Below are 24,404 nucleotides of genomic sequence, written 5' to 3'. Positions count from 1 at the left end.
AAAAAAAAAAAAAAAGAAGTTTGGAACTCAAGTTCTTCAGAAAAACCTTCACAAAGATCCTTGTAACACCCACATACCCAACAAACAACAAACAAAACAACAGCTTCAACATCAAAACTGGCATGTAGTGCATCTCCAGTGCATGAACTACTTTAAGTCCACCCCCAAAATCAGTGACTTTATCATGAAAGGGGAGAGGCATTTGCAAAAGTGTTCATTCCAACCAGTCTATAGAAACCTAGAGTCCTGGCAGGAATGATGGCCTGCTCCAATCAGGGAATTTAAGAAGGGCTTAAAGAAGGGACTTTTCGACCAGGCGCGGTGACTCACGCCTGTAATCCCAACACTTTGGGAGGCCGAGGGGGGTGGGTCACGAGGTCAGGAGATCAAGACCATCCTGGCTAACACGATGAAACCCCATCTCTACTAAAAATACAAAAAATTAGCCAGGTGTGGTAGCAGGCGCCTGTAGTCCCAGCTACTGGGGGAGGCTGAGACAGGAGAATCGCTTGAACCCGGGAGGTGGAGGTTGCAGTGAGCTGAGATCACGCTACTGCACTCCAGCCTGGGAGACAAGAGTGGGACTCCGTCTCAAAAAAAAAAAAAAAAAAAAAAGAGAGAGAGAGAGAGTGAAGGGACTTTTCCCAAAGATCTAGGCAGGTTGTAGAGAAATACAGGGACAATAGTAGGGGACTATTAACAGCTTATCCCTAAGTTGAAGGGTCCAGTGGAGGGAATGGGAGAGAGGGGGAGAGAGAGGGAAAGTAGGAGTGAAAGTGAGAAAGAAAGAGTAAGAATGAGAAAAGGAGAGGGTGAGAGTCCTAATAATAACCTTAGCGTTTGTTCAGTGAGGCAGCCCTTCTTTCAGTCAAGGATGTAGGCCAGGAGTGTTGGGTCACACCTGTGAAAGGAAAATACCTTGGGCCCCCAAAATCACTAAGGAAAACTCAAGCTGGGAACTGCTTAGGGCAAACCAGCCTCCCATTCTTTTCAAAGTTACCCTCTGCTCGCTAAGATAGGTGCATATCCGATTGCCTCCATTGGAGAGGCTAATCAGAAACTCAAAAGAATGCAACCATTTGTCTCTCACCTGTGACCTGGAAGTTCCCTCCCCGCTAGGAGTCTTCCTGCCTTTGCTTCAAGTTGTCCTGCCTTTCCAGATGTACTTCTTACATATATTGATTGATGTCTCACGTCTCCCTAAAATGTACAAAACCCAGCTATGCCCGACCACCTTGGGCACATGTCATCAGGATGTCCTGAGGCTGAGTAACAGGTGTGTCCTCAACCTTGGCAAAATAAAGACTTTCTAAATTAATTGAGACCTGTCTCTGATTTTCTGGGTTCACATTTTGGTAACCATGAAGGGATTCTGAGTGGAGATGCCCCTGACCTCTCACAAATCTCCTTTTGGTGCCTGGTACCAGCATGAGCTAACTTTATAGCTCAAATCAATAGGACAATTTGCTGAGGTCTGAGAGCACCTTCCAGAAAATCCCTGATCTCCCAAAATCTGGTTGAGATCTAAAGTTTATTTTGCTGTACAACTCCTTTTTGGGGGACTTTACTTGCTTCCAACTGGAAGGCATGACGATGGAAGGCAGGTACCTCCTTTACGGAGCTTGAGCTCCCTTCCAACAGGGAAGATAAGGTTTGTTTCATTTGTTTCCTGCTTCTAGGATGGTAGAGAGCAGTCTACAGCTCGAGACCCATCACTAAGAAACTGGTTTGGGATTCTGTCTTGCAAATTACTTTAAACAACAAACGTTAGTATTTAACAACCAGCTGGTGTTAATTTCTGCTTACCCTTACAGCACTCAGAAATCATATAATTTGTGTGATCATTGTTAGTTTTGCTTAATGGTTTTGTTGTTTGTTTCTGTCTTGGTCAAATCCAAAGGGGAACCCTAAATTATGTGGAACAAGGTCTCTGAAGTGGGAGGAAAATGGCCATCAAAAAGAAAAAAAAAGATTTTTAATTTTAACTACAAAAGGGGCTTTATTTACATAAGAAGGCCACCTTTTTGCCAGCCAGATCAAACTGAAAGAGCAATGGCTGTACTTCTGAAATAGCAACATTTTGTCCTAGCTGAAATATGTAATAAAATTTAAAAAAAAATTTTTTTAAGGAGCTCCATGGTTAAAAGTCAGCTTAATGAAAAAGCTAACAGCCAAGAGATGTGTGTGTATGTGTAAGTGTGTATGTGTACATGTTTGTATTTGAAAGGCCTTCCTGTTTGGGGTTTTTTTTTTTTGTCTGTTTTTCTCTCCTTTTTTTTTGTCTGTTTTTTCCCTTTTTCTTCCCAGTTGACTGAGTTCTGTTTTCACTTGGTTTTTTGACTAACATAGTTACTGCAACACAGGTTACTCTGGGATTTTTGTGTTTATTTTGTGTTGTTTTTTTTTTTTTTTTTAGTAGAGACGGGGTTTCACCGTGTTAGCCAGGATGGTCTCGATCTCCTGACCTCGTGATCCGCCCGTCTCGGCCTCCCAAAGTGCTGGGATCACAGGCTTGAGCCACCGCGCCCAGCCTACTCTGGGATTTTTAAGGAAGAGTGTAGTTTAATTTTATGTTTAATTTGACTCAAATAAAAATGAAAGTGTCTCCCTCTAGTACTACCAGACTTTTTCTCTCTGTACCTTATGATGCAAATTTTGCTATTTGATTTTCACCTATGTTGCTTCCTTTAATGTGCAAACTTAAGGCTATTTAGCTGACACTACCTAGGGTTGTAAAACAGATTATCAAGAATCTGAAAGTCTATAATATGAAAAAAGGGGGGGTATAAATCTATAAAATGTACTTCCATCGGCATGCCTAATACGTCTTTATATGTATTTAGGTGCTGTGTGCACAATGTTTCACTACTAAAAATATATAAAAGAGCTCTAATTAATTGGCTTTAAAATAAAGTGCTTAAATCAGATACCAAAAAAGCCTAGTCACATGCTTTTAAAGGTTATATAACTTAAGTAAAATCTTTAATAAATAAGCTGGCTTTAAAATTATTGGTAAAGGGCCGGGTGTGGTGGCTCACACCTGTAATCCCAGCACTTTGGGAGGCCGAGGTGGGCGGATCACGAGGTCAGGGGATTGAGACCATCCAGGCTAACACGGTGAAACCCCGTCTCTAGTAAAAATACAAAAAATTAGCCAGGTGTGATGCGGGCGCCTGTAGTCGCAGCTGCTTGGGAGGCTGAGGCAGGAGAATGGCATGAACCTGAGAGGCGAAGCTTGCAGTGAGCCGAGATGGCGCCACTGCACTCCAGCCTGGGTAACAGAGCAATACTCCGTCTCAAAAAAAAAAATTATTGGTAAAGTAATATTATAAGTGTCTTAAGAATTGCCAGCATATATTTTTGTTTGCATTTATTAATCAAGCAATTTCATACTTATCCTTGCCAAATACTGTAAGGTGTCAAAACTGGGCATGGGTTACAAAACTGTAAACCCAGCCCAAAACAGAATGATCTTGTGTAACTTTTAATAAGTAAGACATTCATATGGGTTTAAGGAAAAAAGCTGCATCTCAAATTTAGTAAGATTATCATAACTTCTAAACCTGTGGCTTTAGGCAGTCTAGTCCACAGACAATAAGGAGGTTTGTTTTGGGAAAGAACTGTTACCGTCTTTGTTTCAAAGCTAAACTATAAACTAAGTTTCTCCTAAAGTTAGCTTGGCCTGTGTTCAGGAATGAACAAGGACAGCTTGGAGGTCAAGAGCAAGATGGAGTCAAGTCAAAATTTTTTCACTGTCTCAGTTATAATTTTGCCATGGTGGTTTCATAACTTTAAATAATGACTATCACATTTTTCATAAATAATCTAGGTAAACTATTAAAATAAATAATTAGGTAAATGTAATGGGATAAATACTTGTAGACAAACTGGTCATAATTTAGAATATAAAGTTGTATTATATTAAATAATAGATATCTCATTATTTGGGAATTTTCCGATAAAAGAAGTTTCAGTGATAAATTTTTTTTTTAATAAAGGTCATTACATCCATGTATCTTCTTGTAGGTGCTTTTTTGTTTGTTTGTTTGTTTGTTATTTTTTTGAGACAGAGTCTTGCTGTTATCACCCAGGCTGGAGTGCAATGGTACAATTTCGGCTCACTGCAACTTCCTCCTCCCAGGTTCAAGCAGTTCTCCTGCCTCAGCCTCCCAAGTAGCTGGGACTACAGGTCTCTGCCACCGTTTCTGGCTAATTTTTGTATTTTTAGTGGAGACAGGGCTTCACCATGTTGGCCAGGCTGGTCTTAAACTCCTGACCTCAGGTGATCCACCTGACTCAGCCTCCCAAAGTGCTGGGATTACAGGCGTGAGCCACTGCACCCGGCCTCTGTATATGCTTTTAAAGCCCTTGTAACATTGACTTACAGGGCTTTAACTCCTGGGTTTAAAAAGGACATCAAGTCCTGCTAAATCTTAAAAACTGATGGAAATTAAAGCCTCATCTTCAGGCCCCATAGAAGATGCTAATCAAAATAAACTGCATGCCTGAGATACAGGGCAAAAATTAAAGCTATTCAATGCCTCAAGGCCCAGGGACTACTGTGAAAGAGGTGGGCCCATAAGATTGTAAGGGCCAATTTTGAAAGTTAAAATAAGTTCGGTTTCTCTATAAATTAATCATTAGTGTCAACGGCACACTGATGCAAAACTAGTATATGGATCCCTGTGTCAGATTAAGAAGGTTTTCTAGAAGCATAACCAACACCTTAATAAAGGTTATAAAGGTTATAAAAGGCTTGTGGAAGTTATATTTTATAATCAAGATTAAATTTTATAGATTGTTTACAAAATTTTGAAGAACAAATGTAATTGGCTTCATGCTGTTTTTATTAGGGCTTCTTATTTCGAATATTAAGTCTCTTTTCACAAAGAATGAAGGTTTTCACTTTCTTTTTTAAAAAATACTTGAATTATCACTTTGGTTAAACAAATGACTTTACAATGACCTGTAATCCTATTTTGCAATATCAAGTGTTTTAAACCTTTGATATTTGACAAACTTTCTAAAATCAAATAATAAATTATGTCTTTTTCTAATCTAATTAATCCTTTAAGACATTAGGTTCCCTAAAGACCAAAAAACGACATAATTTGGCTTATTTAGTATAAAAATTATACAGGAAGCATTGTCAAATATAAAGTGGTATTTAGTTTTCTTTGGGCTGTATTTGTATAAATATATTATTAATATGTGTTCCAAAATTATGGGAAACTCCTATAATTCTGATATAACTTAGTGTACATTATCAGTAATAGTCATAATTGTTATAATCATTGTGTGCCACGGAGGTAACAAATTTTCTTGTCAATTGTGTCTTTTGACTATGACTGTCTTAAAACTTCTTTTTCATCCATGGACAATTGTTGTCTTGTTTTGTTCCTCTTTAGAGGGTGGTTTTATAATCAGCTATAAAACTTCAACAGGTGCTTTAAATGCAGATTTCTAATACCTTTGTAGATTGTGATATCAGAATGTAGGAAAAACTTTCAGAACTCGTGGAGAGCTAAAATATTCATGAGTATCAAGCAGAACATAGGAATTAACTGCATGGACTGAAACAATCTTTTTGACTTTTTGTTTAAAAGTATTTACTGATCCTTTGTTTTTTCAGACCCTTAAAACATTTCTTCTGAGCTACTGACAGCTTTTAACAATTTAGTATACTCCCATGAACAAAATTTGGAGCACATTTGTTTCTCTCTAACTGATTTGTCTGGAATTTGGAAACTATTTGTGAATATTCTTAACTTACGGCAATACAGCTATTTGCATAAGTGCAATAGGAATCTGTTTTCATTTGTAACAGGACACATTGGAGAAACTGGTTATTTTACCAAGGCTTTGACTGGAATGCTGTGCTTTCCTTTAAAGAATCAAACTTGACTTACGGAGCCAATAAAGCCCTTGGGAAAACTGGCTTCAAATTTTGTGTACACAGTCCCTGTACAGGGTTTCTGACCTGTGGTAAAAACAGAATGCCACTTTCTGACAGGCACAGAACTCCCAGGTTAAACTTGGAACCTCAAGAGGAGAGAAAGTTGTAAGTATTTGATGGCACAAATCCATGGCTGGGCTTGGCTTTTAAAAAGTCTTATCTGAGTTTCCTTCTATGGAACAGAGTTCCATCAAAGCTAATTTAAAAACCTATGTAAAAATAATTATTCCTGCTGCACTATATACAAATAATTAGGCCAAGTATAATAAGCAAACCAGTGCTACCATGATTTGTCTTTAGTAAAATGGGAAACTGGAGAGAGAAAAAAATTGTGTTTCAAAACGATAGAATACCTGTTAGATTCTAGTCACGCCTAATGATTTTTTTTTGGTTTTTTTTTCCCCATTTTTATTATTTTCTACAGTTTGGACCAAATTCTAATTTTTCTTGGCTACAAGTCTTCAAAATAAAATGTTTTCAATTTTTTTCTTTTTTTTTTTTTTCCATTTTTCCTAATTTGGAGTCACTAACATCTAAGCTGTGCTTTCTTCAAACCATGAGAACTGAAGCCAGACAATTTAAACTTCAGAAGAAAATAACAGTAACCAATTTACATACATAAGCCACTTTCCTATCTACCTACTAATGTACGGACTTCAGAGTAATGTGGCCTATATCGATTTTTCCAGGATTGTTCTTTCCTTTGTTGTTTTCCCCCTTTCTCCCCCTAATTTTCTTTTCACAGGACAGGAGACTTCACAACCTGCTAAAATGAACTTTCGGGACCTACCCATCTAGGAACAAACCATCCTAGCCATGAAAGATCAGATGAAACCTGAAACCAGAGACTTTTTTTTTTTTTTGTAAAATCCTTTCTCCAAAAGATTTTTAAAAAGAAAAAGGTGAAATGTGAAAGGAAAATATCCTGGGTGCCCAAAATCACTAAGGAAAACTCAAGCTGGAAACTGCTTAGGGCAAACCTGCCTCCCATTCTATTCCAAGTTATCCCTCCCCTCACTAAGATAGATGCATATCTGATGGCCTTCTTTGGAAAGGCTCATCAGAAACTCAAAAGAATGCAACCATTTGTGTCTCACCTATTTGTGCCCTGGAAGTTCCCCCCACACTTCAGTCTTCCTGCCTTTGCTTCAAGTTGTCACCCCCTTTCCAGACCAAACCAACTTACTTCTTACATATAATGACTGATGTTGTTACGCACCTCCCTGTGAAGAGACCACCAAACAGGCTTTGTGTGAGCAATAAAGCTTTTTAATCACCTGGGTGCAGGCGGAGTGAGTCTTGAGTCGGAAAAAGGAGGGAGATCGGGGTGGGGCAGTTTTACAGGATTTGGGTAGGTAGTGGAAAATTACAGTTAAAGGGGGTTGTTCTCTTGCAGGCAGGGGCGGGGGTCACGAGGTGCTTGGTGGAGAGTTCCGGAGACTTATGGTCCAGGAGAAGGAATGTCACAAGGTAATGTCATCAGTTAAGGCAGGAACTGGCCATTTTCACTTTTTTTTGTGGTTCTTCAGTTGCCTCAGACCATATGATGTATAAGTGCAGGCTTGGGCTCAGAGGCCTGACGGAGCTCTCATGTCTCCCTAACATGTATAAGACCAGGCTGTGCCCCAACTACTTTGGGCACATGTTGTCAGGACTTCCTGAGACTGTGTCACGGGCGCATCCTCAATCTTGGCAAAACAAACTTTCTAAATTAACTGAGACCTGTCTCGGATTTTCTGGGTTCATGTGCCTGTAAACACAACACTTTGGGAGACCAAGACAGGACGATCACTTGCACCCAGGAGTTTGAGACCAACCTGGGCAACGCAGAAAGACTCTGTCTCTACAAAAAATAAAAATTAGCCAGTCATGGTGGCACGCACCTGTGTTCCTGGCTATTCAGGAAACTCAGGCAGGAGGATCGCTTGAGTACAGGAGGTCAAGGCTGCAGTGAGCTGTGTTCGCGCCACACTGCAGTCCAGCCTGGGTGACAGAGTGAGACTCTGTCTCACACACACACACAAACACACACACACACACAAAGGCCGGGCGCGGTGGCTCACACCTGTAATCCCAGCACTTTGGGAGGCTGAGTTGGGCAGATCACAAGGTCAGGAGTTCGATCACAAGGTCAGAAGCCTGGCCAATATGGTGAAACCCTGCCTCTACTAATACCACAACAATTAGCCAGGCATGGTGGCGCGTGCCTGTAGTCCCAGCTACCGGTCAGACTGAGGCAGGAGAATCGCTTGAACCCAGGAGGCGGAGGTTGCAGTGAGTCAGTGTCATGCCACTGCACTCCAGCCTGGGTGACAGAGTGAGACTCTGTCTCCAAGAAAAGAGAAAGAAAAGCATGTAGTTAACCTGTAATGACACCAAAAACAGTTTCTTCTCCTTACTCCTGCAAGGCCCTTGTATTGGTTTGAAGCCCGAGAGCGGGCCAACAACACAAGGCAGTGTGGAGCAACAAGCTGTTTTAATGACAGCCTGAGTGCACATGGGCTGAGGCCTATAATGGCATCAGCCCCAAAAGAGGGCGGGGCAGAGTTTTATAGTCTCCTATAAACAGGAAGTGTCTCAGACTGAGGTAACTGCTACGTAGTAACCGGGCCGCCTCTCTCTTGGTCTTCAGGCCACCTCTCTTCCTGCTTCTGCTATCTTGCTGACGCACGCTGATGACGTAAGTGGCTTTGCGCCTTGGGACTGGGCCTGAGAAGGGAGGAGTTATTCATCTCCCAGCCAGCTTCAAGGTCCGGGGGAAAGCCTTTCACCTCCCTTTTTCTCTTTTCATGCTCCTCCTCGGTCAAATCCAAAGAAAAACCGGATGGCAAAACAGCCCACAACCTATTGGTGAGTTCCATGTAAGTCAACCTCCTTGGGAAAAGTCAGGCAGAGATGAAACTGGGGGTGAAAAGCTGTGAGGGTGAAAGTGGATTGAGTGGGGCCAGTGGAAGACACACAGCACCGTGGATTCCCCTCGCAAGCTTAAGGCCCGCTAGTTGGAATTTAAGGAAAAGAAAACAATTTTTTTTTTTTTTTAAGACGGAGTATCGCTCTTGTTGCCCAGGCTGGAAAACAAGGATTTTAATAGAGCTATCATTTTGTGAGAAACGGTGCTAACATATAGGATTGGACTGCTGTCAAATCGCTTAACTCAAATCAGCGATCTTAGCCAGTATCAGGCTTTCCTAATAATTTCAAGGATCTGCAGAGAAATGAGGGGAAATGGGGATAGAGGGGAAGTGAAAAAGTTAAGAGATTTCTGCTGAACACTAGGAGAGAGATGGCAACTCCTTTGACTTACCAGGATAGAATAGACTATGACATGGTAACAACGCCAAGCTGTCAATTGCTTTACAAAACAAAGGTTTGTTTCTTGCCCATAAAATGCCCACTGTATATCTGGAGGGCCATCTAGGACAGCTGTGCTGCATATAGTTTAAGGCTGGTAATGGTTCATTTTCTGTGTTGACTGGGCTCAGGCATGCCCAAATAACTGGTAAAACATAACTTCTGGTTGTGTCAACAGGCTCAGACAAAGCAGAGACAGGCTTAGGACATCAAGGGTAGACACCCCAGTCCCGTCTTCCCACATTGCACATGGCCCAGGATAGTAGGTGAGGTTTCTAGGTGAAGTCCGTGGGCTTCCTCACATAGCAGGAAGCTTTAAATTGTTACACGGTTTCTCTTTTACACCCAGAGAGTTCCACAGCCTTTGAGCCATGCTCCAGGGAGTCCTGCCTCCTGCATCCTGGATCCCATTAACTTTAAGCAGGACCTCAGCCAGAGATCAGCCTGCTAGGGACACTCAATGGATGTGTCTCTTCCTTTAAGCAAATATCATTGTCTGTTTACCCAGAGGCTCAGTGGAGAAACAGGTTAAACCAGTTTACCTACTTTGGTTTCTTATCCCCAGGTCAACCTCCAACACCCCCAGGTAAGGGAAGGAATGGATTAGAGGCAGCTGCTTTACTCCTTCCTCCCATAAACTCTGTTTCTAACATTTAAAAGAAGAAGTGTGTGTGAGAGACTGAGAGAAAGAGAATCATTATTATGATGATATAGAGATGAGAAAGATTCCTTAATTATGATATAGGAAGAGAAAGTGAAAAACACAAAGGCAGGAAGACCACTCACTGGCTCTTCCTTGTATTGGACTGGCATGTGGAAATCAGGAATACCTCTTACTGAAACCATCTTTGAAAATGATAACTGAGGAAATTAAGACATGAAAGAAATCAGACCTATCTGACTCCATCTTGCTTCTAAACTTTAAGCTGTCCTTGTTTATTCCTGGGCGTAGGCTGAACTAACTTTGGGAAGGAATTCAGTTCGTGGTTTGACTCTGAAACAAAATTGATAATAGCCCTTTCCTGAAAGAACCCCCTTCTGCCAGGAGACCAGTCTGCCTTTGCAGGACTAACAAATTAGCTACAAGATTAGAAATTACAGTTTAGGGGTCATGTGGCCTCTAGTTCCAAGAGTCTGAACCTCCCCATGTTACTCCTGGGGATACCATCACTGTTGTAAAACCTAACATCAGTACTCGAGATATTTTTCAGACCCTACACGGGATGGATCAGCTGACACCCCCAGATGAGTAATCTGGCTCAGCCAGTTCTGCCATCCCACCCAGGAACAGAAGATGGCAAGAAAAACTCACTTCACCTCCCTATGATTCCATCTCCAACCTGACCATCAGCACTCCCCACTTCCCAAGCGCCTACCCTCCAAATTACCTCTAAAAACTCTGATCCCCTAACAAACGCTCAGGGAGACTGATTTGAGTAATAAAACCCCGATGTGAATTACCCTTTCTCCATTGCAATTCCCCTGTCTTAATAAATCGGTTCTGTCTAGGCAGTGGGCAAGGTAAACCCATTGGGCGTTTACATTATCCTGAACCATCTTCAAATGTCAGGCAAGCATAAAGCAAGATGAAACTTGGATTACTTCCTTTCAGGGAGGTTACAGGCATAACCTTGTGTCCCTGCCCAACACACACACATCCTTTGTCCAGCACCATTGGACTGGGCACCTTCCAGGAACAATCAACACAGTGCTTCTCACATCAGAGTCTCAGGCCACCAGTGCCTCTTCCGTGTAGATGAGGCATGGAGCACTTGGATTTCCTTTTTTTGAAGGAGATGATGTAGCAAACCCTCTAAAATCCAGGATTGTAAGCAGCGCTGGGGAAGCTGAGGGGGTGTCACAGCTGAGACTGGGGGTAAATTGTTTACCTGCTGACATTGTAAGCACGGTTTTGTACAAGTGTGTATTTCTCCAGGATAGCGTTCAGAATACATATCAGGTTCTCAGAAAGGATTGAGGGCCCGTAACAGTTTAGCCAGTAAAACTACATGGTGTTTTGAGGGCGTTTTTGGTTGATTTTAGAGACAGGGTCTTGGTCTGTCACCCAGGTTGGACACAGTGGTGCAATCATTGCCCACTGCAGCCTTGAACTCCTGGGCTCAGGCAGTTCTCCTTCCTCAACCTCCTGAATAGCTGAAACTACAGACCCGAGTCACCACACTCAGCTAATTTTAAAAATTAGTTTCAGAGTCAGTGTCTTGCTCTGTCCCCTGGGCTGGAATGTAGTGGTGCCATCATAGCTCACTGCAATCTTGAACTCCTGGGTTCAAACCATCCTCCTGCCTCAGCCTCTTGAGTAGCTGGGATTACAGGCACATGCCACCCAATTTTAATTATTTTTTTTGTAGAGGTGGGGGTCTTGCTATGTTGCTAAGCCTGGTCTCAAACTCCTGGCCACAAGCAATCCTCTAGCCTCTGCCTCCCCAAGCACTGGGATTACAGCCATGAGCCACTACACCTGGCTCCTACGTGGTATTTTTAACAAATGCGGATCCAGGGACAGATAAGTTGAGTCCCACTGCCAGGGTCTGACCCTGATGCACACTGTTTGGCCCCTGGTCCATCCTGGTCATTAACAGGAGCTTCAGAGCCCAATGGTAAGCCTGAGAGTGAACACAGTCTCATATTCCAAATGACTTCAGAGACACTGTCAACCATTCTGAATATAAAACCCTTATTGTAAAAGGAAATTAAATGTGAAGAGTAGAACTTACCCTTTCGTTTTGTAAGAGAAAGACTCAATGCCATATTGCAGATTTTTGCATTTCTCTGTCAGTTGGAGCGACTTCTCATTCAGGTATGTGCTGTTTCATGAAAGAGATTTTTAAAAAGATTGATTTAAAATGAGAGCTTATAAGATATTGTTAACAAAAATCAGATTTAATTGATAAGGTGTGTCCAAATGAAGTCTGATTTTTACTCCATTATTGGATTTCTCTATGGAAAAGGAAATTAATATTTTCACCTCTGATGGGTCTAAAAGAAAAAAAAAAAAAAAGAAAAAGCTTATGCTCTAAAGTCAAACATAAAAGAACTCTATTTTGACTCTATTTTGAGGACTTTTTTTTTTTTTTTGAGATGGAGTTTCCCTCTTGTTGCCCAGGCTGGCGTGCAATGGCACGATCTCAGCTTACTGCAACCTCCGCCTCCCTGGTTCAAGCGATTTTCCTGCGTCAGCCTCCCCAGTAGCTGGGATTACAGGCACCTGCCACCACGCCCCACTAATTTTGTATTTTTAGTAGAGATGGAGTTTCTCCATATTGGTCAGGCTGGTCTCGAACTCTCAACCTTAGATGATCCACCCACATTGGCCTCCCAAAGTGCTGCGATTACAGGCATGAGCCATCGTGCCCCCTCCTCTGAGGACTTTATACTGGCAGGTTTTCATATTCTGAGGTTAGTATTTACAATGAACAAGTTATTTAATAGTTTTAATCACTGCATTTATTTTATTTTATTTTTATTTATTTATTTTTGAGACGGAGTCTCTGTCCTCCAGGCCGGAGTGCAGTGGTGCATCTCAGCTCACTGAGCTCCACCTCTTGGGTTCATGCCATTCTCCTGCCTCAGCCTCACAAGCAGCTGGGACTACAGGCGCCCACCACCACATCTGGCTTATTTTTTGTATTTTTTTAGTAGAGACGGGGTTTCACCATATTAGCCAGGATGGTCTTGATATCCTAACCTTGTGATCCACCTGCCTCAGCCTCCCAAAGTGCTGGGATTACAGGCGTGAGCCACATGCCCAGCCACATTTATTTTTAAAAGATGTTTTCTTTGGTAGAAAACATGCAGACCTAGGAGATCATTAACTCTCTCCACAATGAACACAAATCTGGCCTTTGATTATTCTGATAGCTGCAATATACTGGCCTGGTGCTATTTGTTTGATAAACTTTGAAAACTGGAGGTGGAAAAAAAAAATCCAAAGTCAGGTTAAGGACATGGGTTACAAAGTTAGCCTGCCTAATGAGCCTCATGGACATAGGCATGTTATTTAACATAGACTTCCATATTTCTAAATCAAGGATAACAAATTGTACTTACCTCATAGTGTTATTGCCATGATATATATATGCTAAGAAAACAATGTAAACCACTGTAACATGCATCACATATATTAAGTGCTCAAAAGAAATCAACTATCTCTTTCCTTAGACTTAAAAAATATATATGCGGCAGGGTGCGGTGGCTCATGCCTGTAATCCCAGCACTTTGGGAGGCCAAGGTGGGCGGATCATGAGGTCAGGAGATCGAGACCATCCTGGCTAACACGGTGAAACCCTGTCTCTATTAAAAATACAAAAAAATTAGCCAGGCGTGGTGGCAGGCGCCTGTAGTCCCAGCTACTCGGGAGGCTGAGACAGGAGAATGGTGTGAAGCCAGGAGGCGGAGCTTGCAGTGAGCCAAGTTTGCGCCATTGCACTCCAGCCTGGGCAACAGTGAGACTCCATCTCAAAAAGAAGAAAATATATATATATATACACACACATTTAGGTTATTTAGGACAGAGAGGAAGAGAAAATAGACATGGTCTCATTCCCTAATGGAGCTTACAGTCTGATTAAGGAAAAAGATCAATCAACAAATAACCACACAAATGAATATGAAATTATGAACTGTGATTGGTTATGGTTGAACCAGAGTAGGTGGCTCAGAAGAGTAAGTCTCTACTCACACCGAGGGGTCAGAGGAGGCCTCCAAGGGAGTGTCATTTAGGTGGAGACACCCAAGGATGATCCAAACCAAGTGGGTAGTGCATTCAAGGCAGAGGAAAAAGTGTGTGCAGGCCAGGCGCAGTGGCTCACACCTCTAGTCCCAGCACTTTGGGGAGCTGAAGCAGGCGAATCACTTGAGCCCAGGAGTCCAAGGCTGCAATGAGCCATAATCAGGCCACTGCATTGCAGCCTGGGTGACAGAGTAAGACCCTGTCTCAAAAAAATAAATGTGCAGTGGTTCCAAACTGGGGAGCAGTCTGGATTAGCTGAGGAACTGAAAAGATAATAGGATTCAAGGCTGAAGAGCCATGGGGTGATTGCAGAGAAATGAAGAGAAATGGGGCAAGAGAGGAAGTGAAAAAGTTAGGAGGTTTCTGCAGGACTCCACGAGAGAGAGACGATGGCAACTCCTTTTACTTGTCAGGATAGAATAGACTATGATGTGATAACAAACAACGTCAAGCTCTCAGTTGCTTACAAAACAAAAGTTTGTTTCTTGCCCATGAAATGCCCACTGTGTGTCTGGAGGCCCATCTAGGGCAGCTGTGCTCCATGTGGTTTAGGGCTTGTGATGGTTCATTTTCTGTGTCAACTTCACTGGGCAAAGGGGTGCCCAGATAACTGGTAAAACATGATTTCTGGGTGTGGCTGTGAAGGTATTTCTGGAACAGATGAGCATTTGAATCAGTAGATGGAGTAAAGGCTGCCATCACCAACATGGGTGGCAGCATCCAATCTGCTAAGCACTTGGATAGAACAAAAAGGTAGAGGAAGGGTGAGTTCACTTTTTTCTTCTTGAGCTTGGATGTCATTTTCTCTTGCCCTTGGACATCGGTGCTCCTGGTTCTAGGGCCTTCATATTCAGACTGGGACTTAAACTGTTGGCCCCCTGGTTTCCATCAAAGTCTCCTCAGCCTTTGAGCTTAGACTGAACTACACCATTGGCTTTCCTGGGGCTCCAGCTTGGAGAAGGCAGGTCCTGGGACTTCTCATCCTCCTCTAATTATGGGAGTTAATCCCTCGTAATAAATCTCTTGCTATCTCTCTATTGCTTCTGTTTTTCTGGAGAACTCTGACTAATACAGTGATCCAAATTGCTTCAGTCTTATGGCACCTTCATTTCAATAACCTGCTTCCATAATTGATATGGCAAGAGAAGAACATGCTGGAAGGTCTTGCCCTGTATCCAAATGTTTGAGCCAGAATTACAATGCATCATTAGCCAGAGCTGGTCACATGCCCCACCTGATTGCAACCTGGGAATCAGAAATGAACCACCCTCCTGTGTCCCCAGGGAGGAGATCTGACACAGGTGTGACTGGAGACTTCACCACACTTGTGCCCATCGGTGGAAAGAGAAGTGGACAGATTTGAGATCCACTCTAGAGGCAAGACTGACAGGACTTCATATAAGATTGGATGTGGGAAGTGAGGGATAGGAAGGCATAAAGGTAAAGAAATAAACAAGACAGATTCATAATTAATTCTCCAATCTTTCTCAGAAATGCTGTCTAAAAACACTGCCTGCAGAGTACACATGGGCTCACAAAAGTCCCTCTTAATCCTGATAGGATTTATCTCCCCCGCCACTTCCTTCCCACCTCCCTCTAGTTCAGTCTCCACGCATCACCCTCTGTGCTTTCTGAATGTATTATCATACCGTCCAAGGATTTGTTTATTTCCCATTTGCCATGTATTTTATGCAGGCAGGACCGTTCATGAAGTGAATTACCAAGCCAGCAATGCTTTGAATTATGATGGTGTTGCAGTATTGAATTGTGAAACTGTGACTGGTAGGCACCAATAGGATTGTGTCTCCTATGCCTCTTCTTAAATCAGATAGATTATCTTTTTAAATAAAACTCAGAACAGGTTTAGTTGGGCAAACTAAAATCACAGAAGATACATGGAGACAAATGAGAGGATCTGGGGTAGAAGTGGAGGTGACAGAATGAAGTCCTGGGGACCAAACAGGGTCTTTGGAGTCAGCAAGGCCAGTCTCTGAATCCGGACTCCACTCTCTGACTTTAGCTTTCGAACTTTGGGATTGCCTTTAAAAAAAAAAAAAAAAAAAAAAAGTCCTTACCCAATAAAGGAATTTTAGGAATTTAATGGGGATGTGTATAAAAACACCTGACAAGTAGAAGTCAGTAAATAATTGTGTTCTTATTCTCTCAAAGTCATTATCGCATTATTTCCTCAAATCAGTCATTGTTATTGCCATAGAGGTAGGGAACATCTCACACTGGTAAGAAGTCACCTAGTAATGAAAGGTACAGACAGGGAAGCCCTTTTAGTTATCTTTGCCTCTATATCTTCCCTGTCCCCTCCTTTTCATTTCAAGAGTCTTCAGAGTTTTCTTCCTTTTTTCATCTAATGTCATTCAGACTTGCTCCAAAAAGAGACCTTCTCAATTCTGGGATGTGAGAGGACACTAGCTGTGAGCAGATCCCTTCTAAGAGGTTGGTGCACACCACAAGCGAAGATGTTGGGTTGAGTCCTTTTTAAAAAAATGCTGATTTGGGGACATCTCTCAGACAAGTCATAGGGGATTGAGAGAAATTGATCAAGGTGAAAGTAGAAATTGCAAAGACTCTGAACCAGAAACAACATAGTGGCACAAGAGATGGCTGCAAGACAAGCGTGGGTTGATGTGTAAGCCCAGGAAGGATTACTGGGTGATACGGTTTGACTGTGTCCCCACCCAAATCTCATCTTGAATTATAGCTTTCACGATTCCCATGTGTTGTGGGAAGGACCCTGTTGGAGATAATTGAATCATGGAGGCAGTTTCCTCCATACCGTTCTCATGGTAGTGAATAAGTCTGATGGTTTTATAAGGGGAAACCCCATTCACTTGATTCTCATTCTCTCTCTCGTCTGCCACCATGTAAGACGTGCCTTTCGCCTTCTGCCATGATTGTGAGTCCTCCCCATCCACGTGGAACTGTGAGTCCATTAAATCTCTTTTTCTTTATAAATTATCCAGTCTCGGGTATGTCTTTATCAGCAGCATTAAAATCGACTAATACACTGGGGATCATATCACATCTTGCTGCAGGAGAGCTCCTTTCCAGGTAGAAGGCCAGGATATGAATGGAGAAGGACCCACCTAAAACTAAGCAAGTTAGAAGTCTGAGCAGTTGAGTCTAGGGAGAGAAAAAGAATAGGATTCAGTAGGGTTGCCAAGCAAACTCTAAGAACAAAAACCCTGGGACCAGATTCTTGCAGGCTTGAAATATGAATTCTGTTTCTGTCAATTCGGAGACTAAAAAAAATTTTTTTAAATTTTATTCCGATTTTCTGTTGAAAGCACTTCTTAAAAACTTGCCGGGTGCAGTGGTTCATGCCTGTAATCCCAGCACTTTGGGAGGCCAAGGTGGGCGGATCATCTGATGTCGGGAGTTCAAGACCAGCCTGACCAACATGAAGAAACCTATCTCTACTAAAAATAAAAAATTAGCCGGATGTAGTGGTGTGTGCCTGTAATCCCAGCTACTCGGGAGGCTGAGGCAGGAGAATCACTTGAACCCGGGAGGCGGAGGTTGCAGTGAGCCAAGATCGTGCCATTGCACTCCAGCCTGGGCAACAAGAGCGATACTCAAAAAAAAAAAACACATACACACACACACACAAATAAAAAAAAAAAATTCTTATCAGAATTAGCTGAAACAGAAAGAAAGGACCTGTTCACATCAGAACTGCCCAACTATACAGTTGAGCTTGCCCCCAAAGAGATAAGTCATGGGAGAGACCATGGCTACTACCCTCATGGTGTTCTGCTAGAACTCTGTAGTCAGCTTAGCATGAGAAGCCTCCGACCCATGCGCGGAGATGGCTCTAACTGTTCTACCAGTGCTTCTCTAATTGCTCCATTAGAAGATCACAATCTCTGCTCACATGTCACTGTGCAAGATTATTTTTCTGCCCACTTGTAGCATTTGTCACATCTTGACAGCCCTCTCAATTCCCTGATCCACTGACATCTTGTCACCTGGCAAATCTGCAATAACGTAGCCATACAGCCCCTGGCATCCTATATTCCTATACCTGACGCATGAGGAGTGCTGGAAAAAAACTCATGCGGGTGGGTTGGTGCCTTGGTAAATTCATGGTGTCCAGTTTGCAGGGCCTTTTATATACCTTGGCAATTCCATTATATGCCCAGTTCCCTCCACGGCTATACTAGGCATCCACTGTTTCCTACTGTCTGCGTGTTCTCTGGACTCCTAACTTCTCATTTAACTGTTCTCCTTTTTCAGAGAAACATGATGCAGGTGGGTGAGCATTGGCCTGTAAATACAAACCATCCTGACTTTCCATCTCAGAGAAAGAAATGTCTCCCCTCTCACAAAAGAATAATCTACCTGCCATCACATCCCTCTATCTCCTCTAAGATCCAGCCCATCCCGTGATTTTTCTCTCTCCTGAATCTTTCCCTTCTCCCTACCACGGTCTCCTTTCCCAGCTCAATTCCATCTCAAAATCAAAAACAAACAAAATCACCCATTCTGCTCTGCTCCTTCATCTGTTGCCTTACCTTTCATTCAGAGTGCAACCAACTCTTGTCCCTTTTCTTTACCTGCAAATCCACTAAACCATTGTTGGAAAGCATCACCAAGTCCAAGAGCTCTTTCAACATTTGCCACTTCACCTCCGAGGGTATGTGAACTGCTAACAACTCATTCAGTACCTGGTTTCCACCACAGTCCTCTCTTCTTGTCCTTTGACCTCTGACTACTATTCAGGGTCCTTTCACAGGTTCTTTCTTGGGCCAGTGCATAAGAGTGGGTGTTTCCTATGAGTCTTCTTTTTCTGATGTGAATTTAAAGTAAGTGGCTGGTATTCAGTTTACCGGTGTTCCCCCACACACTGCTCTATGTCTCGTGTCTTAGCCTGCTGGCTTCCTCTAAACATCTCTGCCAGCGTCTTTCCCCTTCAGCTCCATCCTCATTTCCTCTGCAGTGGGTTGTCTTGTGTGCACATTTTTTTTTTCAGACGAAGTCTCACTCTTGTCCCCCAGGCTGGAGTTAAATGGCGCATTCTCGGCTCAGTGCAACCTCTGCCTCCCGGGTTCAAGCGATTCTCCTGCCTCAGCCCCCTGAGTAGCTGGGATTACAGGCGCCTGCCACCAAGTCCGGCTAATTTTTATATTTTTAGCAGAGACGGGATTTCACCATGTTGGCCAGGCTGGTCTCGAACTCCTGACCTCAAGTGATCTGCCCGCCTTGGCCTCCCAAAGTGCTGGGATTACAGGCATGAGCCACTGTGCCCGGCCTCCTGTGCACATTTGATCACATCATTTCCCTGCTCAAAGACCTTCCATCCCCATCACTCTTGAGATGTGCTCTGTACTCCTTATTAACTGGGCATGCAAAACCATCCACTGCCCAGCCCCTGCCTGTATTTGTTAACCATTAATTGGTGCACATTTCCCTTTTTTAATTCCTTCTAGTCTTACATTATGGCTTCTGGCTGCTTTTATTATTTGATTACAGAATTTGTTTGGTACTGGCAACAAAGACTTTAGGCATGTTTTCATCACTTCAGTATGTTGGGGGGGAATCTTTAATAAGGTTGGAAAGAAAAGATACACAAAAACAAGCAGTTCTGCTATCGCGGTTATCCACATATGGTTGATGTGCTTTTAAAAATTTATATCTGTATAAGTCATTCTTGAGTTGAGAGTGATCACTTTACAAGCCCCGCTGACAAGATTCCACAGAATAGCCAAAAACTTAAAGACTACAGTGGCTGCTACCAAGTAAGAAAAATTAAGACTCTGGGGCGGGCATGGTGGCTCACGCCTGTAATCCCACATTTTGGGAGGCTGTGGCGGATGGATCACCTGAGGTCAGGAGTTCAAGTGCAGGCTGGTCAACATGGCAAAATCCCGTCTCTACTGAAAATACAAAAATTAGCTAGGCATGGTGGCACGTGCCTGTAATCCCAGCTACTCAGGAGGCTGAGGCAGGAGAATCACCTGAACCTGGGAGGCAGAGGTTGCAGTGAGCTGAGATTGCACCACTGCACTCCAGCCTGGGTGGCAGAGCAAGCAAGACTCCATCTTAAGAAAGAAAAAAAAAAAAAATTAAGACTCTGATAATGTGAAGAATGCCTCTTGAAGGAAACAAACTATTCAATCCCTACAAAATAATGCCAGAAGTGCTTACCAATCATCCACAAAGACCTCTAAAACATAGAATTGCTGTCACCCTCTGCATATGACTCATAATTAATACAATCATGCAATCAGTCCCCTGGCCAAGTAAAACATCCCAAAGAATAATCTGCATATGGGTGACAAAGGAGTTTCAAGAATATCCCAAATTCTATTTACAGTGACCATACAGGGGCTAAAACAGGATTGTGAATTTAAATGTAAAGCTTAAAACCAAATCAGTGTTACTCTCTGAAGAAAGAATGCTTTAATAGACAGGGAATATTATCAAAGAACAGAAAACCCAACTAGTTATAAGGTTCTTTCTGTATACTTAGAAACACTATGTCCTCATTCCAGGGATGAGGAGCCAGGAGAGCATCCTAGCCACCAGCATCCTGAACACTGTAGTGGGATGTAACAGGCTGACCTGCCCGTGGGACAGAGGCCACAGTCATTACCTGTATTCCAACTTGCAGCTCATTAAGCAAACTTCTAATTATAATGTAGCCACTGCCCCCCCCAACACACACACACACCACGTAGTTTTCCTGAGGGAGAAAGGCGAGCATCCTAAGTACTGCATGGTTTGAGTATTCTTTTTAATTAACAAATTAATATTCTGGTTTATAAATCATCTTGTATGAATCTGGTTAACAAAAGTCTGCCTTCGTATATCCATTATCTCAGGAACTGACAAAATCAAGTTACGGTGCCTACAAAGATGAGGGGTAGATTCTGGCTGCCTTTTAATTTCGTCATTCACCAGATATCTGCGCCAGAGAATGGTAAGTTCTGGAGATAAAACAAGGTACAAGACAGTTTCCCTTTGCTGCCTTGAAGCAAACAGCCTGGTGGGGGTGACAGACAAGTAAACACACAATTACCATCTGAGCTTGCAGAATGAAAGCCGGCTATCTTCTGTAATCATATTAATTTCAAGAAACCATGATTCTGTGTTTTGGTGAATGCCATTTAATTCAAAATAGAGGAACTTTTCCTAAAATGACTTCATAGAACTTCATTCTTTTATCCACAAACATTGCAGGCAGCTTAAAATTGCAAAAATATCTGCAAATAATCTCTGCTTAGTTGGCTTTTATTTGCCTTCAGTTACCCTCAATGAAGATTAATTAGCTAGTTCTCTGCTTCTGAGTCAGTTACCATAATGTATTTTGCTCTCCTACCATAGTTGAAAGATAGTTTTCAACAATGTAAAAGCAGCTGGATGTGGTGGCTTACACCTGTAATCCCAGTATGTTGGGAGGCCGAGGTAGGGGAGGGTCTTGAGCCTAGGAGTTTGAGACCAACCTGGGTAACTTAGTGAGACTCCTGTCTCTACATACAATTTAAAAATTAGCCAGATGTGGAGGTGGGTGTGTGCCTGTGGTCCCAGCTACTCAGGAAGCTGAGGTGGGAGGATTGCTTGAGCCTGGGAGGTGGAGACTGCAATACGCTTTGATTGCACCACTGCACTCCAGCCTGGATGACTGAGGGAGATTCTGTCTCAAAAAAAAAAAAAAGCAAAATTGTAACTCTCATGCACATGTAAAATGAATATATGTGAAAGCGTTTATTCTACTCATAATGAGGGAAGCAGTTCAAAGGAGAATGTAGAGCACCACCACCTTTACAGATCAGGAATATTAAGATGAATGTTACAATAAAAGAACTGGCAGGATGAGGGGCAGGGTGAGTCATTAGGACCTCTACCATGAAGGACATAATTTGCATATTTATGGACAAGAATTATTTTGCATTGCTATCAATTAACTGCAACTCGGAGTTATCAAATAGCTCCCACAGGATCAGAATCAGATAACTCAGAGGTGTGTGATCTGGCCAGGTGCAGTGGCTCATACCTGTACTCCCAGCACTTTAGGAGGCTGAAGTTGGTTGACCACGTAAGGTCAGAGTTTGAGACCAGCCTGGTTAACATGATGAAACCCTGTATCTACTAAAAATACAAAACTTAGCCGGGCATGGTGGCACATACCTGTAATCCCAGCTACTCGGGAGGCTGAGGCAGGAGAGTTGCTTGAACCCAGGAGGTGGAGGTTGCAGTGAGCTGAGATCACGCGACTGCACTCCAGCCTGGGTGACAAAGTGAGACTCTGTCTCCAAGAAGACAACAAAACTAAAAGTCAAAGAGGTATGTGATCTAAACAGTGCAAACCTATCCATTGTGGCACAAAATTTTCCCTACACCGTGAACACTATCGCTGCCCATCACTCTAATGTTAAGGGAAGGATTCACAGGAATGAACCTCACAGACTCACTTCTTCTGAATTTCAGTCTCCCTGCACCCCACAGATTACCCCAAACGGGGAAACAGATGGGCCTGGCTCAGGCGTGATTGGGTCCTTTGGGCAGTCAGAAAGTATTGGCTTACCTGAGTCGCCTGAAGTGGGAGTTATCAAAAGGACAGGTTTGATATGGAGATTTATGAAAACTTCAAATTCAGTGTGCAAGAGTAGGACCCAAACTAGGAAATGGTGTATTTAGACAAGTAGAGATAAGATAAAATAGAAACAGATTGAAAACAAGTTGCCAACATGAGCATCTGTGTCTCATTTCACTGGTCCAGAAGTGACAGGTCCTTGGCTATGGGAAGCAAGCCTAAAAGTGTAGAGTCAGGGTGGAATTCACCCACAGTGCAGTGTTTCTGTCTTTTTTAACCGACCTCCAACAATATTCTCTTACTCTAGACTGGTCTGAAGGTACTGAGTTATCTCAGTTGATTGCTCATTCTGCCTTACTGTTTTAACAAGTGTCATGAATACTTTCTTCTTTAGCAGAGCTCTTTTGCAATTCTATAAATCGTGCCTAACTGATAGCAATGCAAAATAATTCTTATCCATAGGCGAGCAAATGAATTGTGTCCAGGGGAGAGGCAACTCTCCCTCTCCCATACCACAACGAAAAGGTAGTTCTGCCTCCACTGACACACTCAGCTCGATAGTTCTGATCTATAGATGTAAATGTATCTATTCTGTGGATTCTCCTTTGAACTGGTTATAACACCTTCCAATTTTCTCACTGATGATTTAAATTCAGTCTTTATGGTTGAGCCCAGGAGTTCGAAAGCAGCCTGAGCAAAATTTCAAGAACTCATCTTTATAAAAAAAATTTTAAGAAATAGCCAGGCATGGTAGTACATGCCTGTAGTCCCAGCTACTCCAGAAGCTGAGACAGGAGGATTGCCTGAGCCCAGGAGTTCAAGCCTGCAGTGAGCCACGATCACACCACTGAACTCCTGGGTGACAGAGTGAGACTCTGCCTAAAAAATAAAAATAATAAAATAAATATTTTAAAAGTGATCAATTTCATATCTGTATGAAATACATGGTTTTACCTTTATATGAAAATTGTCTTTTAACACCTCAAATGAGGGTGCTGACAACATTTTTTGAATGAAATAAACAAATTACAGTGACCAAGAGGATAAACTTTGATGGCAAGTGGATAATCATTCAAATTCCTGCTCTGATACACACTAGATGCTTAACCTTAAGAAAATTATTGGCTGGATGTGGTGGCTCATGCCTGTAATCCCAGCACTTTGGGAGGCCGAGGCAGGCAGATCACAAGGTCAGGAGTTCAAGACCAGACTGGCCAACATGGCAAAACCCCATCTCTCATAAAAGTACAAAACTTAGCCAGGTGTGGTGGGGGGCACCTGTAGTGCCAGCTACTCAGGAGGCTGCGGCAGGAGAATTGCTTGAATCTGGGAGGTGGAGGTTGCAGTGAGCCAAGATCATGCCATTGTACTCCAGCCTGGGCAACAGAGCAAGACTCTGTTTCAAAAAAAAAAAGTAGAAGAAAGTTATTTAGCCCTTCTGTGGTTTCAGCTTCTTCAGGTGCAAAATGAGAATAATCTTCTCTTTGATGAATTTGATGCAAAATCTGTACGAGACAATGCATAAAAACACTTAGCACAGTCCTTGGAGTGGAGACCCAGGTAATAATCAGTATTCAGGAGTATGTGTTTAAAGAAACCAGAATGTGTCACCTCAAAATATGCCTCTTTGACATAAATGTTTTTTGAGCTAAAGGCAATTAAGAAGCGACTCACACCGGGCACGGTGGCTCAAGCCTGTAATCCCAGCACTTTGGGAGGCCGAGACGGGCGGATCACGAGGTCAGGAGATGGAGACCATCCTGGCTAGCACGGTGAAACCCCGTCTCTACTAAAAA

The 24,404-nt window shown here is 42.7% G+C and overlaps 1 protein-coding gene across 1 annotated transcript in view; it reads right to left on the bottom strand.

Moving 5' to 3' along the window:
* The window catches only part of ST8SIA6 (ST8 alpha-N-acetyl-neuraminide alpha-2,8-sialyltransferase 6), a 130,251-nt gene that overhangs the window by 56,675 nt on the left and 49,172 nt on the right, over positions 1-24,404 (bottom strand). Inside the window, exon 4 of the mRNA XM_011963911.1 lies at positions 12,043-12,132. Coding sequence (XP_011819301.1) covers positions 12,043-12,132 — 90 coding nt within the window. The remainder of the gene's footprint in view (positions 1-12,042; positions 12,133-24,404) is intronic.

The sequence above is a fragment of the Colobus angolensis genome, unplaced genomic scaffold (assembly GCF_000951035.1).
Source record: "Colobus angolensis palliatus isolate OR3802 unplaced genomic scaffold, Cang.pa_1.0 Scaffold63, whole genome shotgun sequence".
Classification (NCBI taxonomy): domain Eukaryota; kingdom Metazoa; phylum Chordata; class Mammalia; order Primates; family Cercopithecidae; genus Colobus; species Colobus angolensis.
The sequence above is the reverse complement of the archived record's forward strand: the minus strand, read 5'-3'. Positions and strand labels throughout refer to the sequence as shown.